The sequence below is a fragment of the Sinocyclocheilus rhinocerous genome, unplaced genomic scaffold, assembly GCF_001515625.1.
Source record: "Sinocyclocheilus rhinocerous isolate Xijiao unplaced genomic scaffold, SAMN03320098_v1.1 scaffold898, whole genome shotgun sequence".
In the NCBI taxonomy this organism is placed as follows: domain Eukaryota; kingdom Metazoa; phylum Chordata; class Actinopteri; order Cypriniformes; family Cyprinidae; genus Sinocyclocheilus; species Sinocyclocheilus rhinocerous.
In genome coordinates, this window is record NW_015652144.1 from 775,364 (window position 1) to 792,995 (window position 17,632).

Consider the following 17,632-nt stretch of genomic DNA (forward strand, 5'->3'; position numbering starts at 1 on the left):
AAATATATCAAAACTTCATTTTTGATTAGTAATATGCATTGCTAAGGACTTCATTTGGACAACTTTAAAGGCGATTTTCTCAATATTTTGATTTTTTTGCACCCTCAGATTCCAGATTTTCATATAGTTGTATCTCAAATAGTTGTATCTCGGTCCTATCCTAACAAACCATACATCAGTGGAAAGCTTATTTATTCAGCTTTCAGATGATTTATAAATCTCAATTGAAATTTTTTTTTTACTGGTTTTGTGGTCCAGGGTCACAAATAAGAAATGACATTTTTGCATGACGAAAAGAACCCAGTTTTTAGGACTATAAAGAATGTGGAATAGATTGTTAAAAATACTCAAATACAATGATTGCATTAGATAAATGAGCATAAATTGAAGGCCATAAAAACACACACACACACACTGTTCAAAGGTTTGGGGTCAGTACAATTTTTTTATATAATAGAAGTCTCTTACGCTCACCAGGGCTGCATTTATGTGATGAAAAATGCAGTTAAAACAGTAATATTGTGAATTTTCTATTTTAGTAAGTTTTAAAAAAAATGTAATTTATTCCTGTGATGCAAAGCTGAATTTTCAGCATCATTACTCCAGTCTGCAGTGTCACACGATCCTTCAGAAATCATTATAAAATAACATTTAATTGAAATCAAAATCTTTTGTAACATTATGATCTTGATTATGAATTTAATGCATTCTTGCTGAATAAAAATTTAATTTCTGTTTAATTTCTTTAAAAAAAAACTCACCTCAAACTTTTAAATAGTAGTGTACTATACCAAATACACACACACACACACACACACACACACATTTGCAATCTTAAAAATTTAATTGTTTTTTACATTCTAGTAATTCCGGGGGGGGGAATTTTTTTCATTTATTTTTATGTCAATGGGAAAATGTGGTTAATTGTCATGAAAATAATGTAAGCATAAAATATGCTTCATAATCCAAAATATAGCTTCTGATTTATTTTCTGTTTGATTTCAGGGTTAAATGTGACCTGTAACATTTAAACCTGTTGATTTTTATGTTCAGCATTCAGGAGATAGTCTGTTAACTGAAACATTTAACTCTGTTCTTTTCTTCTATTTGTTTCCTCTGTTTTGTTGTAAATATGGTTTCTCTGAATGAGTGAGTCTGAGATGGGATGTGTGACTGGATAAACGCATGCATGCAGCGACTGGATGTGTTTCGTTTTCTGAGGGTGTGACGTGAGTAAAGTTGAGCTTCTGAATTGTATTTTATTTATACAAAATCTGTACAATTCTGTATCTCATTTATGTATATTATTTACCAGAGTTATTAATGTAAAAAAAATGTCTTCCCCCTTCCTCCCTCCATATTTTTGCACAGCAAAATTAATAGCATTGTTTACCCAGACGAAATGCGAGTAAGTAATGGATATGCATTTCTTCTGAAATGAAGCAAATTGTAATTTGGTTATATGGGTCACATGATTTAGTTTGCCTTCTTGTGGTTTACAGTAAAGCTTCCTGTAGATTCAGACTATTACCAGAGATCATGTGGCAGATGAATGTGACGGCATGTGCTGAGATGATGCTACAGTGTGTGTGTGTGTGTGTGTGTGTGAGAGAGAGAGAGTACAAGACTCTGTGTGTGTGTGTGTGTGTGTGTGTGTGTGAGAGAGAGAGAGAGTAAGACTCTGTGTGTGTGTGTGTGTGTGTGTGTGTGTGAGAGAGAGAGAGAGTACGAGACTGTGTGTGTGTTTGTGTTTGTGTGTGAGAGAGAAAGAGTATGAGACTGTGTGTGTGTGTGTGTATGTGTGTGTCTGTTTGTGTGTGAGAGAGAGAGTATGAGACTGTGTGTGTGTGTGTGTTTGTGTGTGAGAGAGAGAGTACGAGACTCTGTGTGTGTGTGTGTGTGTGTGTGTGTGAGAGAGAGGGAGAGACTGTGTGTGTGTGTGAGAGAGAGTACGAGACTGTGTGTGTGTGTGAGAGAGAGTACGAGACTGTGTGTGTGTGTGAGAGAGAGTACGAGACTGTGTGTGTGTGTGAGAGAGAGTATTTTAATATAATTAATCATATTCAGAATAGAATCAGCATAAATCTGTTTATTGTGATTATTAAATTCATTCAGTTAAAAATGGATTTAGTGATGATAACTATATAAACCTGGTTATTTAAAACACATTCAGTTTATTAGTACCATTACAGTAATCTCAACTGTTTGATTTATGTGCAACACACGTTTTGTATGCCTTTTAATTTAATTGTAATTCAACATTCACATATTTTAGAGTGAGCGCGGCCATTTGTAACGCGAATGTACGAGGCTTCCGGTGGCATTCGCTTCCGGTCGTTTTAGCAGTACAGAAACAATCTGCTCGAAATGGCAAACAGGTATTTGATATCATATTATTTTAGTTAACTGACGTAATCATGAACACACCGCAATGCAAATAGTTTTAGCGTTTTCCACACTTTGTTTTTCTTCTTCTTTTTGTTTACCTGGTTCCTTACACTCCTGTCCTCATCGTACAGTATCTATCAACAGAAATATGAGACAAAATTGTCTAATATAAGTGTACGGTTGCTTCTTAGGAAGTTATTGTGTTCTTTAGTTTTAGTTTAAGACTAGTCTATCATATATATGTTGTGTTTATGAGAGGTATTGTAGCAGTTTGAGGCCTGCCAGAACAAAACTTTAACAGATTAAAAACAGCACTAACAAAAACCTAGCAGCATAACACCTCGCTTACACCATATTCAATTTTCACACAGCAAACATGTTGAAGTGAAAACGATCATCAGGGCATCAAAGCAGATGCTTGTATGTTGTTTGTTTAAGGGTCCCCCCCATCCACCTCTTTATTATGAATATATATTTTGGATAGTAAATGATGTATGTGACACTCATACATGATATAGTTATGTACAGTAAGTCTTGTGTTTATCATATTTATTTCATATCTGTTACGGTGATGCATATATGTATCACATTCATACACACATGCACAGTAACACTACTACTTTCTCTTAATGAAGAATTAACAGCTTTTGCTGAGCATATTGTGAGCAGAAAGTGAGATCTTAGTTTAGACCTTCTGGGTTTCACAGTCTCTGTTGTTTCCTAAAGGTCAGCGCATTGAAAGCGACTTTTTCGAAGAGGAATATTGTAATTAAGAAGGAGTCGCCGTAGCAACAGGCCATATGCTGTGTTATCTGAAGAATATTGCGGTAATGGAGGTGTCAGAGTAAGTGTTGCCCGGAAGGTTCGAGTGATGTGAGGTATTTTTTTCTTGCATTAAATCACATTTATCAGTGAAATTAATAATAAATGCAAATATTTGTTGTGAGATTGGAAAGATTTTATTTGGTAATTTACTTCAAAACAAGTGCATCTGCAGCCTACTGTCTACTACTTTTTTATTTTAATTTAAATGAGTATTTACACATGCATTTAGCAGATGCTTTTATCCCAAATCGCTCAAAATAAAGGAACATAAGCAATTTAAATTTCAGAGTCAATATTATTGATAATGTACAATGTTGTATTATAAAGCTAGACTAGTAAAATAAAAACATAAATAACATTTTCATTACTTAAATTGAAATAAAATAGAATATAAAAAATAAAAGAACTTTTTGTTCTCATTTTCATTTCATTTAACTGAATGTACTAAAATAACTCAAATTAAAAATGGAATAAAAATGCATAACTTAAACTATAGACATTAAAAAACTAAATTTGATTAAAAAAAAAAAAGAAGATTAAAACTGTTTAAAAATCTAAATATAATTTAAATTAAAATTCATTAAAAACTATGGACATTAAAAATATAAGAAAATGGCAAAAAAATACAACAAAATTACTAAAATTAAAACAAAAATCTAAATATTAATAAAAATGATAATAGGTACATACATATACTCTAATATTTCCATACAGGAATGTCATGAAAAAAATCTTTCATTTACTCACTCATGTCATTTCAATCTGTTTGACTTTATTTCTTATTTGATCATTTTTTCCCCTCAATATAATAACAGTCAGTGAGGTCCAATGTTGTTTGGACCCCAACATTCTTTAAAATATGTACTTTTTCGTGTATCCCATTAAATCCCATTGTAAATAACGTTTTAGGTGGATAAACTTTTGTAATTCCAGGATTTCTATTTTCAATTTCTAACTGGCTCTTTTTAGTATTCTTTCAAGTAGTTTGCAATCAAAAGTTTGTACAAACAAAGATATAAGCGATTTCATCATAGCCTCATTTTAATGTTTAAATATTGCGGCCAGACTTCTGAAACAGTGAGTATTTTAACATGTATTCTAGTGCAATGTCATGCCCCGCAGACTTATGTTGTACTTGTACAGAATCCACAACATTTCTTTAAATGAATTGATTTGTCTTGAACATTTGACAATTACTTAAGTAATAAATAGAAGTAGTACACAGACAGACATGAGTATGCAAACACAAAGAGTCAAAATTAACGAGTCCCTGTCAAATGAAGCACAGCCTCAAGAGATTTGTCCTCATCATGAGTAAATTCAGCAAACTGACGTACAGATGCTCTGGTATGATTGACAGCTGATGTCAGCGGCTGGATGCCACCCAGCCACTGATGAACCAGCATTTCCTGTTCCAAACCGGCTCTGGTGCCATCATTTGCTGGCAGTGAGTCAGAGAGAGAAGCTGAGCCTGCCAATACACACGACCTGATAAGAAGGGTCGGATTATTGAGCTGCTGAGAGCAGGAGTTCTCAGCAAGCAGAGAGCAGAACATTTAACCCTCCCAAACATTATACAGTCATCACTGTCACGCTGTACCGATAGCACAACGCTTGCGTACTAGGAAGATAAAAATACTTTGCTAATAAAAAATAATAAGATTAATTGTAATATTCAATATGAATAATTACATATATTTAATATTTAATGATTGTTGTTGTTTTAAAAACTAAATGTTACACAATAATAATGCAGAAAATAACATCGTTAAAATATATAAATAATAATGAGCAATATTATAATATAGTTTTTTTTATCATATTGCATATTAGAAAGTAAATATTTTCATTCTGTAATTAAAATAATAATAATAACAAGCATATAATAAGTTTTATAACAGTTTTACAATAATAGTATTTTCTATAAGAATTAAAAAAAAATACTTTTAATAATCATAGTAGTTTAATAATAATAATAATTATTATTATTATTTTATAAAACTTATTAAATATAAAAATTATATTTTCATTTTGTTTTTTCTTCTTCTGAAGTAATAAACATTATATTGAGCAGTATTATATTATTGTTCATTTTTATTTAAAAAAAACTAGAAGAAATGTAACTTAATGAGTGAATATATGAATACAATTCAGGAAAACGTCAAATATTTGATGTATGCCTTTATTCTTATTCTAAATAAACATTAAAATACATGATTCGACAAAATTATTGAATCATATTAAATACAAAAATGAAATATTTTCACGTAATTTCTTTTCTTCTAGGTAAAATAATAACGTATTGCAAATTTTTGGTCATTTATAACTAGAGGAAATTATACTAACTAAATGAATAAATATAAATAGCATTAATTCATTAATTAAAACCACATGTCAAATGCTTAATTTATACCCTTATTTTTATTTGAAATCAAATTAATAAAATACATGGACTGTGCAGGATTATTTCGAGATGGTTTTAAAAAAAGATATCATAAGTGCTAATTTGATTAAATTGTGTTGAGAGCTCATAAAATGGACATAATAAATGATTCATGATGTGCTATCACATAACCATATTTGTAAACACATGAAAATGAACATCTGCAGGTAATATCTATAGGTGTAGTAATATACAGTGGGTACGGAAAGTATTCAGACCCCCTTAAATTAGAGGAAATTATACTAACTAAATGAATAAATATAAATAGCATTAATTCATTAATTAAAACCACATGTCAAATGCTTAATTTATACCCTTATTTTTATTTGAAATCAAATGAATAAAATACATGGACTGTGCAGGATTATTTCGAGATGGTTTTAAAAAAATATATCATAAGTGCTAATTTGATTAAATTGTGTTGAGAGCTCATAAAATGGACATAATAAATGATTCATGATGTGCTATCACATAACCATATTTGTAAACACATGAAAATGAACATCTGCAGGTAATATCTATAGGTGTAGTGATATATCTGCCATGCAAAAAACATCTTTCATGTTAATAAAAGATAAATGTTGTGTAGAAATATTTGACTTCTAAAAATGTAAGAAGCAGCTGTTTCTCCTTTATCTCAAACACCGATGCCATATATTTCTCCTGTTATTCTGATTCTTTAGCTCTTGTTAACATGTGATATTTGCCCTGCAGCAGAACATATGAATCCTTTTCACCTCTCCGATATATTTACATTGTACATTTTAAAAACACATAAATTATTCATGATTTCAGATTTCATGTTAATTAGTGCTGGTTTTCTCCATCTGTGTTTTCATGTTTTTAGGCCCCACTGAATATTTTAAATATTTCATTTCTCATAGCAACGCTTGTTTAAAGCAGAATGTACTGTAGCGACAAACTTCTCGCTAGGAGAAACTTCTGCTTAATTGAATGACACACATAAAAGATCAGCCTTTCTATATTTAACACCCTAAGCGTGTGTGCATGTCTTTCAGGAAATAAGACACCTCCACGCATGTGTGTGTGTTTGTTTGTGTGTGACCATCCCCACTGTATCTGCCATGCAAAAAACATCTTTCATGTTAATAAAAGATAAATGTTGTGTAGAAATATTTGACATCTAAAAATGTAAGAAGCAGCTGTTTCTCCTTTATCTCAAACACCGATGCCATATATTTCTCCTGTTATTCTGATTCTTTAGCTCTTGTTAACATGTGATATTTACCCTGCGGCAGAACATATGAATCCTTTTCACCTCTCCGATATATTTACATTGTACATTTTAAAAACACATAAATTATTCATGATTTCAGATTTCATGTTAATTAGTGCTGGTTTTCTCCATCTGTGTTTTCATGTTTTTAGGCCCCACTGAATATTTTAAATATTTCATTTCTCATAGCAACGCTTGTTTAAAGCAGAATGTACTGTAGCGACAAACTTCTCGCTAGGAGAAACTTCTGCTTAATTGAATGACACACATAAAAGATCAGCCTTTCTATATTTAACACCCTAAGCGTGTGTGCATGTCTTTCAGGAAATAAGACACCTCCACGCATGTGTGTGTGTTTGTTTGTGTGTGACCATCACTGTGTTCGGCTCACACCTTTCTCTCCATCTGAGGTTCCACCTGGGCGGAGTGGGCTGCTGGCATATGGGCCATGTAATTGGTAGAAACAGCACAGCTGTAGATGGTGGTTCTGAGACCCAAAGTCCTCTAATCACGGCAGAATAACAGTGGCCAGCCAACCCGCTCGTCACTGTGTGTGTGTGTGTGTCAGTCTGATTCTATCACCACTTCACCTACACTTAAATAATGTAAGATTATTCTACACACACAACTTTTGCTGAAATAAAAGAAAATATAAAACTTACTTATTTTACCCACTCATTTAATTTCATCTAGTTACCAAGGCAACATTTGTTATTTTCATTTAGTTTTAACTTGTTATTGTAAAATAACTCAAACTAAACCTGAACTAAAAAAACAACAACTTTATATTTAAAATAAATAAAATGACAAAATCACATCAAAATTACTGAAATTTTAACTAAAATTAAAATGGCAACATGAAAATATTAATGAACGCTAAAGGATAATTGTTGAACAATGTTCCAAGGGCAATCGGGAACAAAAGACCTTATAAACCATAAAAGTGAATCATGGGAATCTGGGAAACCTATTTGAAAACAGTCATGATTTATGCAATTCCATTTTCCAACCAGTGTTGTTAAAGTTAGCTAAAACTAAAACTATTTAAACTTTTTGTTTTGTTAATTGAAAAAAAAAAGTAAATCTAAATCTGAAATTTGAATAAAAGTAGTCTATGTGAGTCATTGGAATCTGGGAAACCTGTTTGAAAACAGTCATCATTCTTGCTATTCTATTTTCCAACCAGTGTTGTTAAAGTTAGCTGAAACTAAAACTATTTAAACTTTTTGTTTTGTTAATTGAAAAAAAAAAAGTAAATCTAAATCTGAAATTTGAATAAAAGTAGTCTATGTGAGTCTATGTGAGTCATGGGAATCTGGGAAACCTGTTTGAAAACAGTCATCATTCTTGTTATTCTATTTTTCAACCAGCGTTTGTTATTGTTAATTAAAACTAAAACTATTAAAAATGTTTTTCATTGATTTAAAATAAATCGTAAATAAAATAAAATATAAATATGAGATGAAAAACTTAAAATTAAAAAGCTTAAAAATTAGAAATGTTGCTTTGGCAACTAACTGAAGTAAAACAAGTGTAAGCTGAAATACTAAAATTGCAAAAAAAAAAAAAAAACTACATAAAAATGCATTAAAGCTAAGTAGAAATCTAAATAATAATAATAATAAATGACAAAATCACATAACAAATTACTTTAACATTAAAAACAAAAAATATACAAATAAAAGCTCATTCAAAATATTAATAAATACTATAACAGCATATAGATAAAATAACACTGTTTTCAAAACTTTTGAAAAACTTACATTTAAAAAGTTTAAAAATGAGAAATGTTGCCTTGCAACTAACTTTAATATGTTTAGTTGCCTTGAAGATACTAAAATTACTAAAACGACACAAAAATGCATTAAACATATATGAAATATATGAAAAAATCATTCAAAATATTAGTAAGTACTATAATAAATACTATAACTGATACTAAAATAACAGTTTCCAACACACTTCTATTTTTCATTCAAAGCTGTAGATTATAAGACTTGATTATAGGACTTATATAATATTTTATGGTATTTTGTCCTTTTTTTTTTTTAGATGAAAAGCCCTTGTTTATCTTGTTATATTGGTTTGAAACAACAACAGGGGAATAAATAACAAAAGTATTACGTATTACACCTTGATAGAATAAGTATTCCTCTTTAAAGAACACATATTATGCCCCTTTTTACAATATGTAATATAAGTCTCAGGTGTCCCCAGAATGTGTCTGTGAAGTTTCAGCTCAAAATACCTTACATATCTTTGTGGCTGCTGCTCCCCGCCCCCTTTTCCAGAATAGAGCTGTGCCATTAGAGCTCGGACCTGCTAAAAACATCTGTTTTGGTTCTGATTATCATGTTTATCGCGCTGAAATCATGCGTTTTAAACCATATGAGTTTAAACTTCTGATTTACGGTACGCTTGCAGAAAAAGACTTCCCAAAGCAAAGTTACTGGGTTAATCTTTTTCACGTTTCCTTGGTTGGTAGATGCACCGGGGACCTGATTATAGCACTTAAAACCGGGAAAAGTCAGCTTTTCATGATATATCACCTTTAAAATACACCTGGAATGACTCAGAGCGGGTGCCAGAAATTAAATAAGAAATTCCAATGGATACAAACAATAGTGTGAGGATGTGAAATTGAATAAATAATGACAATTAGCCTAAATAAGATTTAAAAATCCCATAAATGTTCCTTCTTAGTGATGTCTCTTGATAAGTATATGAATCTGAAGGAAAGATCACAGGAAGAACTTAAAACACCTTGAACAGGAAGACTGAAATCCAGCAGATGCACCTGTTGTGATGTGAATCTCTGTGTAACGTCGTGTTTTGATTGATCGTGTGTGTGTGTGTGTGTGTGTATGTGTGTGTGCTGGAAACCAGGGTGCTTTTTGCATTTTGCAACACAGTAAAAGTGTGATTATGAAAAGTGAGGCGAGGGTGCGCCTGCAGTGTAGGTGTTAGTTAATGCCACTGCAAGAAATATCTGCGGGGAGAAAAGGGTCTATTTTTAAGAGGTTTACTCAAGGAAAGGTACGGCACACACGTCTTTCTCTGACACATCCTTCTTTTTCCGCCTGCATAGATTGTCTGTGCCACCGGCAGCTTCGGATCGGACCAGCAGTCGGAGTGTCACCTGTGATTCTGGCAGGCGGTTTGTCTCATCTCCGTCTCATTGTGAGTGTTCCAGCGCCTTCATTAGCAACTCGGCTCGTCACACTGCCTTTAAACGCTGATAATGTGATAATTAAAACAGCTGACGAGCACGAGCTGTCATCGCTGTGGCAACAAAAAGCCTCATTTACAGGTGGAAGAATAGCAAAGCATCATCCAGGTTTGCCATCCGTCTCACGGCACACTATGATATAGCTGCTAAAAACCTGAGGAAAAATACTGGGTGGTACCATGAATAAATCAGATGGAATATACCATAGTACTCTGATACACTATCCTCCGGTTTCACAGACAAAGCTTAAGGCTAGTCCTAGACTAAAATGCATGTTTGAGCTGTCTCAACTAAAAAATATCTTGCTCTGACATGTCATAAAATATGTCAGTGACATTGTTCTGTCTCAAGATGCACACCTGTAATGTTTTCTTCTAAGGCATTTTTATAAAAGCTGCTTAAATGTCTTAATTTAACTAAGGCCTAGTCCTGGCTTAAGCCAAGTCCCGTCTGTGAAACCGGGCCTGAAGTTCAAAAGTTTTTTTTGTTTGTTTTTTTTAATGTTTGAAAGAAGATTCTTCTGCTCACCAAAGCTGCATTTATTTGATCAAAATTAATATTATTTAATATTGCTATTATTAATATTACAAAATTAATAATATTGTGAAATATTATCACAATTCAAAATATGCTGTTTTATATTTCTGTTTGAAATATATTTTAATTGCAATTTATTCCTGTGATGCAAATTTGCTGCATTTTCAGCATCATATGCTGCTCAAGAAACATTTCTTGTTATTTTCAATGTTGGAAACAGTTGTGCTGCTTCATATTTTTGTGAAAACCATGATAATTTATTTTAGAATCCTTTGATGTATAGAAAGTTTAAAAAGGAAAACTTTTATTTTAAATAGAAATCTTTTGTAGCATAAATGTCTTTTCTGTTACTTTTGATTAATTTAATGTGTCCTTAGTGATTAAAAGCATTATTTCTTTATAAAAAGAATTACTGACCCCATACTTTTGAACCGTAGTGTACCATGGTATTCCCACTGTTTTGGTAAGGTTCTCTCAAAGTTATGAACAAATGTTATAAACAAAACCTCATCATTGGAATGCTTTTTTTCCCTAAAACGTTTTAGTTGGATGTTCTTCTAACATTTTTTAAATGTTACTACTTCTTTTGTACTGTTTAGAGAACATTCAAAGTAACATTCCCATTATGTTTGCAAAATGAAATAATGTGTCCTTACCGTTCACATAACCAAGAGAAAAAAAAAGTGATTTAAAAATTTTAAAAATACTGGATGTTTTGAACATTCAGAGAACATGCAGAAGTAACGTTTTCATAACTTAATGAGAAAGTTCTTAGAACAAAACGTCAAAACGTACTTGGAACATATGTTTGTTAGCTTGGTTTTTGTTATTAAATTAGTCTTATGTGATTCAAATTGTCAAAATAGTCAATAGTCATTCCCGTTGGAATTCTTCCCAACTTTCACCTCGGCGTGTAACTGGACTCATGTTGAGCGTGTGTGAATCACTATAAGAGTATTAGGTGGCAGATAAATGCATTTCCCCTTCCTCTCTCCATCTCTTTCTTTCAACTACACAATGATTTATTACCTGAAAAGACCAGAGAACTAATTATATATATATATATATATATAAATAAATCAATAAAAATAAATATACTGAATAAAAACATTATTTTTGAATAAATAATGTTTTCATACAGAATTTCTAATATTTAAAACAATAAAACAATTATAAGAGACAAAACCTTACATAAAATAGCAAAAAAAAAGCCAAAGGTAGCCTATTTTTATTTTTTTATTTTTTTAAAATTGAATAAAAAGAAAAAAACTATTAAAATTTTTTTATTCAAAAACATATTGTATGAAACCAATGAGTTCATAACATTTAACACATGTGACAACTTGCCCCAATCTGACACAGATTTAAAAAAAAAAAGAAAAGAAAACTTGTACTGAATTTATAACATTTTAAACAATTCTGAAAGACAAAGCAATACATTAAACAGCAAAAAACTCAACAGTAACATTAAAAAAGAAGAAAAAAATAATAAAATAAAAACACTGTATGAAACCATCATTTTTGCCCAAAAATTTGTAACATTTAAAACACACGTGACAGCCTAAAAAAAAAAAACTTATACTGAGAACATAATTTATATTTTCATTTAAACCTGCCTTCATCATATGATTCTTGTCTCTCAGTGTAGTTTGATTGTGTTCATTTGTTCACCCAATAAATATGGCAAAAATATGAATTTTAATTTGGAAGACAGAATTTACATAAATGATCCAAATTGGACTTTAGACACAAAACCTTCTTGCAATATAGCCACTAGCACCGTTCTCTTTGAAATACCTACATGTCATAATTACCTATACCATCACTGTTAAGTGAGAGTTTGACTGAATATATGGATACAGTACATCATGACAGAATTCATTCTTTGCTCTATTTAGCAACTGAATGCTCCTCAACATGTATATGCACGCAGGCTGTTATTCATATGTAAGTGTGCAGAGATTTTATGTAATATCTGAGCATTTATTATCCATCAGTCGACTCTATAACACGCATTGGTGAACTGATTTGCTCTTGCCTGCAGCATCCGTCGCCCTATAATCAAATACACGCTTCGCTTTAAAGTCTAAATCATTTAGCCGTCTCTACACTGCTATTGCCGCAGCAGAACTGGCATTAATCTCTCTTTTTTTTAACTCGGGAGTTTTCTGACGGTAAATGAGAGCCTCCCGGTGCCCATTACCGCGCGCACCAGATGATGAGAGCCGAATGAAGGTCCCCAGAGTCCGCGTCACGTGACCAACAAAACGTCAGTGGCAGATGGCATGGGTACCAGCGCTGGTGCCTGGCATGAGTGTCATTTCTCTGTGAAAGAGAGAGAGGGAGAGGGAGATTAAAGGAATTCTTACAGCTTCGCATCAAACACATGGGAGGCAGCTCTGCGCGTCGCGAGGAATCCGAACATGCGAGCTGAACACTGAAAGAAACAGGTGAGCCATGGAAAACCAGTCTGCTTTAGAGAATCAGTTTGGGCATGCATGTGTTGTTGTTGTGTTTATTGTGTTAAACAGTCACGCGCATAGCTCCAGTCTTTTCTGCCGTGCAAACAATGCACTATGGCATGAGTTCGTCGTTGCTATTTTGTAATTGTTGTTAGTCTGTGTAAGGAGTAACATCGGCCAGTATAACCAATTAGAAATGAGCTGCATGAAATCAGTATACATGACCACCACCCTCCTGAGATGACAATAGAAACTGTAATGCGTTGTGTAAAATGCATTTACTTAACAAAAACTAATTTTGAGTTGACTGATACAATTTCACGTATTTGATATGTGGTCATGTTAATTAATGGATGTTAAAACCACAATATGTGCCATCCGAATCAGCAGGTTCTCGTTTGATTTGATGTATAACATCCACATAAGATTTATGCATAGGCTATGATTAAAAATAAAAACTAGAAACATCATATACGACCAGACGGGGTATATTAACATTTTTCAATGTATGTGTATTAGAAACCATCAGCGATTAAAAAGAAACAGCTTGTAGGCCTAGATTTCAATGACAAACACGTCCTGATGTGTTTTGACAGTTTTTCTGCACGTGCTAATTTTTATTTATCGGTTTTGAATGAAAATGTTTACATGTTAAATTACAATGTTTAAAAGCATATTTTTGGGGGGATGATGATTTAGTTTGATTACCACAGTAATGCACAAAATACAGTGGGATAGATTGTAAATAAATGGCACTCTTTTTACTTGCAACTTATTTATACAAGTTAGGGGTACATTTATAAATGAATCTGTAACAGATAAATATTAAAGTCTGAAACGTATTTTGGAACATTTTCATAAACTAACATAGTCTCGTTTTGGTTTTGTGAATTTCTTAAGATAAAAAACAACAGCAGCTTAAAATATCACATTATTGTTGAGCAAAACGTTCAAGTCTCTTCAAGTAATGCTAATCACAGACTTTCTTTAGTCATACATCCAAAGCCACTATATATATAAAAAAGAAAAATGTTGAAATTCTTTATGTGACCCATGGGCAATTGACGTCATGTCTGCTTTATTTTGTTGTCGATTTTGTCGTTAAGCAGGGACGATGCTAACCGTACCATTTAAAGACCCAGACATGATGCGCGACTCTCAGTTTGGTGCCACCTTCACTCGTCAAGAGACACTCAGCAGCGCCGAGCTCAAGGAGACAGAGGACGACAACACTGACAGAGAAGAGGAGGAGAGAGAGGAGGACGAGGACGGTGTCCCTAAGAAGAAAGGTCCGCGTAAAAAGAAATTCTCCGACGGTCGCACCGACCGCGTCAAACTGCGCCGGCAAGAAGCGAACACGCGCGAGCGCAGCCGCATGCACGGCCTCAACGACGCGCTCGAGAGCCTGCGCAAAGTCGTGCCGTGCTACTCCAAGACGCAAAAACTCTCCAAGATCGAGACGCTGAGGCTGGCCAAGAATTACATATGGGCTCTATCTGAGACTCTGAGCGCGGGAAAGAAACCCGACCTGCTGGCGTTCGTGCAGACCCTGTGTAAGGGCTTGTCACAGCCTACTACTAACTTGGTTGCCGGTTGCTTGCAGCTGAACGCCAGAAATTTCCTCACGGATCACAACGGGGACGTGTCGTTCTCTGGCAGGCCTCAGTATGATTCTCTGTACGGGTATCCTAACGCGGAGATGGCCACGCCCACCGGCCTCAGCTCTGGGCCCCGCGACGGCGTCAAGCCGTTTCGACCGTACAACTATTACGCGTCCTATGAGTCCTACTACGACAGCGCCTCTCCAGAGAACAGCAGCCCTCATTTTGACGGCCAAATGAGTCCCCCGATTAATTACAACGGGATTTTCTCGCTTAAAAAGCACGAGGACCAAGTCGAGTACAGTAAGAACTGCCATTATGGGATGAGATACTGTAACGTTCCCGGTCGGGGCTCCATGTACCGCGTTTCCCCAGACAGCCATTTCCCTTACGACTTACATCCCCGCAGCCAATCGTTCCAGAGCCAGGACGAATTAAATACGGGTTTCCATAATTAAAAGCGAGCATAGGGGTTGGATGCCAGTTACACTAATCTGTTAATTAATTAGTGCTTGTTGCTGATTGTTTTCGTTTGATTTCGAACTCCATTCTATTTATTTCAGACATCATAGACTCTTAAAAAATAAAGGTGCTCAAGAGGTTCTTCACAGCGATGCCATAGAAGAACCATTTTTGGTTCCACAAAGAACCATTCAGTCAAAGGTTCTTTAAAGAACCATCTTTTTCTTACCTTTTTATAATCTGAAGAATCTTCTTCCGCCACAAAGAACATTTTGTGAAACAGAAAGGTTCTTCAGGTGTTAAAGGCTCTTTATGGAACCATTTAGACAAAACAGGTTCTTCTATGGCATCGTGAAGCACCTTTATTTTTGCTCATGCATTGACGCGGGCTGTGGTTGGCCTGTTACAATCAATTGATAAAAAGAAGATGGAAATTAAATTCTAAGGCTTTTCAAACAACAATACTTGTCTCATATCCTGTGCAAATGGATTTATTCGTGTGTTACATGGAACACAAAATCACGATAGCAATAATGTAACTATGCAAGGCAGTATGACAAATATATTACCGTGCAGACATGTAAATAGCCTTATTGTGTGAATTTTACTATTCGTTAGACTTCTGTGTCTTTGAACTCTAGATACTCACCATTCGGACTGATTCCGCGTAATGTCAACAATTAAGAAAACTATTGTGATTTTGCTATGTAAAATGTTTTTCCCCCTATTTATTTGGTTTGTTCTCTGAGGAGCGTCGGGTCTTGTGAATGATGTGAACTTGAGGAGCTCACTTCGATCAACTTGTCGAAATAAATCTTGAATGTGATCAACTGTGTTCATGCTCTTTCTTGAGGAAGTAAAATAAAAGATGAAAATTAATATGATTACTATTTGAAAATACTAGACATTAACGTATTAAATCAACAGTTCAGTGAAAAAAAAAATGCTACGGCATCAGACTTCAATCTCGACATGTAGGCTATGTCTTGCAATATGAAATGTATTATTTATTATTAAGTTATCAGATTGGTATCTGATGACTGAGGTCATTTAATAACAGGAAATAAATGTAAAAAGTTTTTTAAAAACCCCATAAAACTTGTCTTTAAAAATTGCTCATTCTAAATATTACCGTGACCGTACACGTTTGGTAAATCGTGAACTTTATATCAGCACTAAATAACTTCCTTAAAATTCTCCAAGAACTGATAAGGCTATATTTCGCTTAATAAATTCTCTGCAGCACAAATGAGACTGACACCTGACAATCTGATCGAAATACACTTATATTGTTTGAAATGATTTTGTGAGAGTTAAGGAAGAAGCAAAAAACTTGAAATAATAAATATTCAATTAGCAGTTGTTTGGATTTGACCTTATGTTTATTCATATTTGGATATAAGTGCTCCATTGGGGTTTCAGCATGAACGTTGAATTCATTATGACATTTTACAAGATTATTATTAATGTATGTTATCTAAATAACGGACTGTAATAATTTGTTTTAATTATTATTATGATTAAATAAAACACCTAACGAATTTACACATTTACAATTTATAGTTTTTGTATGTATAGGTACATTCAGATGTCGGATAACACGTCTCGGAGATGACAGTTGGAATGTATTGATTTATAATTTAAATAACAGTTTTATATTTTTTTGGAGTATTAATTTAGCACTTATTAAATGGTTTTATTATTATTATTATTATATAGCCTGTTCCAAGTTTGTGTCTCAGATTGTAAAAAGAAAAGACGAAATTCGATCAAGGAACCAAGACTTCTGATTTTCTTCTTCTCGTTATTTTTCTTCTTTATAGTATCTTTCTTCTTCCTCTTCTTAATAATAATAATAACAACAACAACAATAAATGATTAAAGCGATTTTTTTAGGAGTCAAACGAATAGTTGAGGTCGGACAGGACTGACTTCAGAGTTTGTTGTCAGTAAACGCCCCACAAATTGGTATTTATACGTGTCCGACGATTAAAATATGTATTAGATAAAATAGCAATTGAAAATATTTGTTATTTTTTCACATAAACAAAGAAATCCAAAAATCCAATATAAACACCATTCATTCATCTGAACCTGAGCCGCTGATAGCAGATACATGTCTGTCTAGTCTAACTCTAATCTGTCCGCTGTATATTTGTCACTGAGATTTACGTTTCTCTATAGCCTACAGGTTAAACTTTACATGCATTCAAATTGTAACATGACGGTGTAGGCCTACATATGTGAGTATTTAGGGGGAAAATATTTGTATTCAGTCAGGTGTAAAATATACGCGGAAGTAGCGAAGATCACATTCAATTTATAGCTAACTTAAACATCGTTTGTATATCTGGATGTAAAATAAAATCTAAAATTAAATACAATTCATAAATAAAGCAAAATGAAATGCATAAATATTCATACATTTGCAGTGAAGGTAAATGAAAT

At 33.3% G+C, this 17,632-nt stretch overlaps 1 protein-coding gene across 2 annotated transcripts; it reads left to right on the forward strand.

Moving 5' to 3' along the window:
- The first annotated feature begins 12,978 nt into the window (after positions 1-12,978).
- Positions 12,979-15,258, forward strand: LOC107713643 (neurogenic differentiation factor 6-B-like). Of its 2 annotated transcripts, none has more exons than XM_016519214.1 (2): positions 12,979-13,109; positions 14,228-15,258. In XM_016519214.1, the coding sequence occupies exon 2, from the start codon at positions 14,236-14,238 to the stop codon at positions 15,178-15,180; it is 945 nt and encodes a 314-aa protein (XP_016374700.1). In that variant the 5' UTR covers positions 12,979-13,109; positions 14,228-14,235; the 3' UTR covers positions 15,181-15,258. The 2 variants fall into 2 exon arrangements, with proteins under 2 accessions (XP_016374700.1, XP_016374701.1); XM_016519215.1 differs by having other exon boundaries at positions 14,231-15,258.
- The last annotated feature ends 2,374 nt before the right edge of the window (positions 15,259-17,632 follow it).

Bases quoted from the DNA above. Each gene is read 5' to 3' on its own strand.
- LOC107713643 (XM_016519214.1), top strand. From the start codon at position 14,236: ATGCTAACCGTACCATTTAAAGACCCAGACATGATGCGCGACTCTCAG.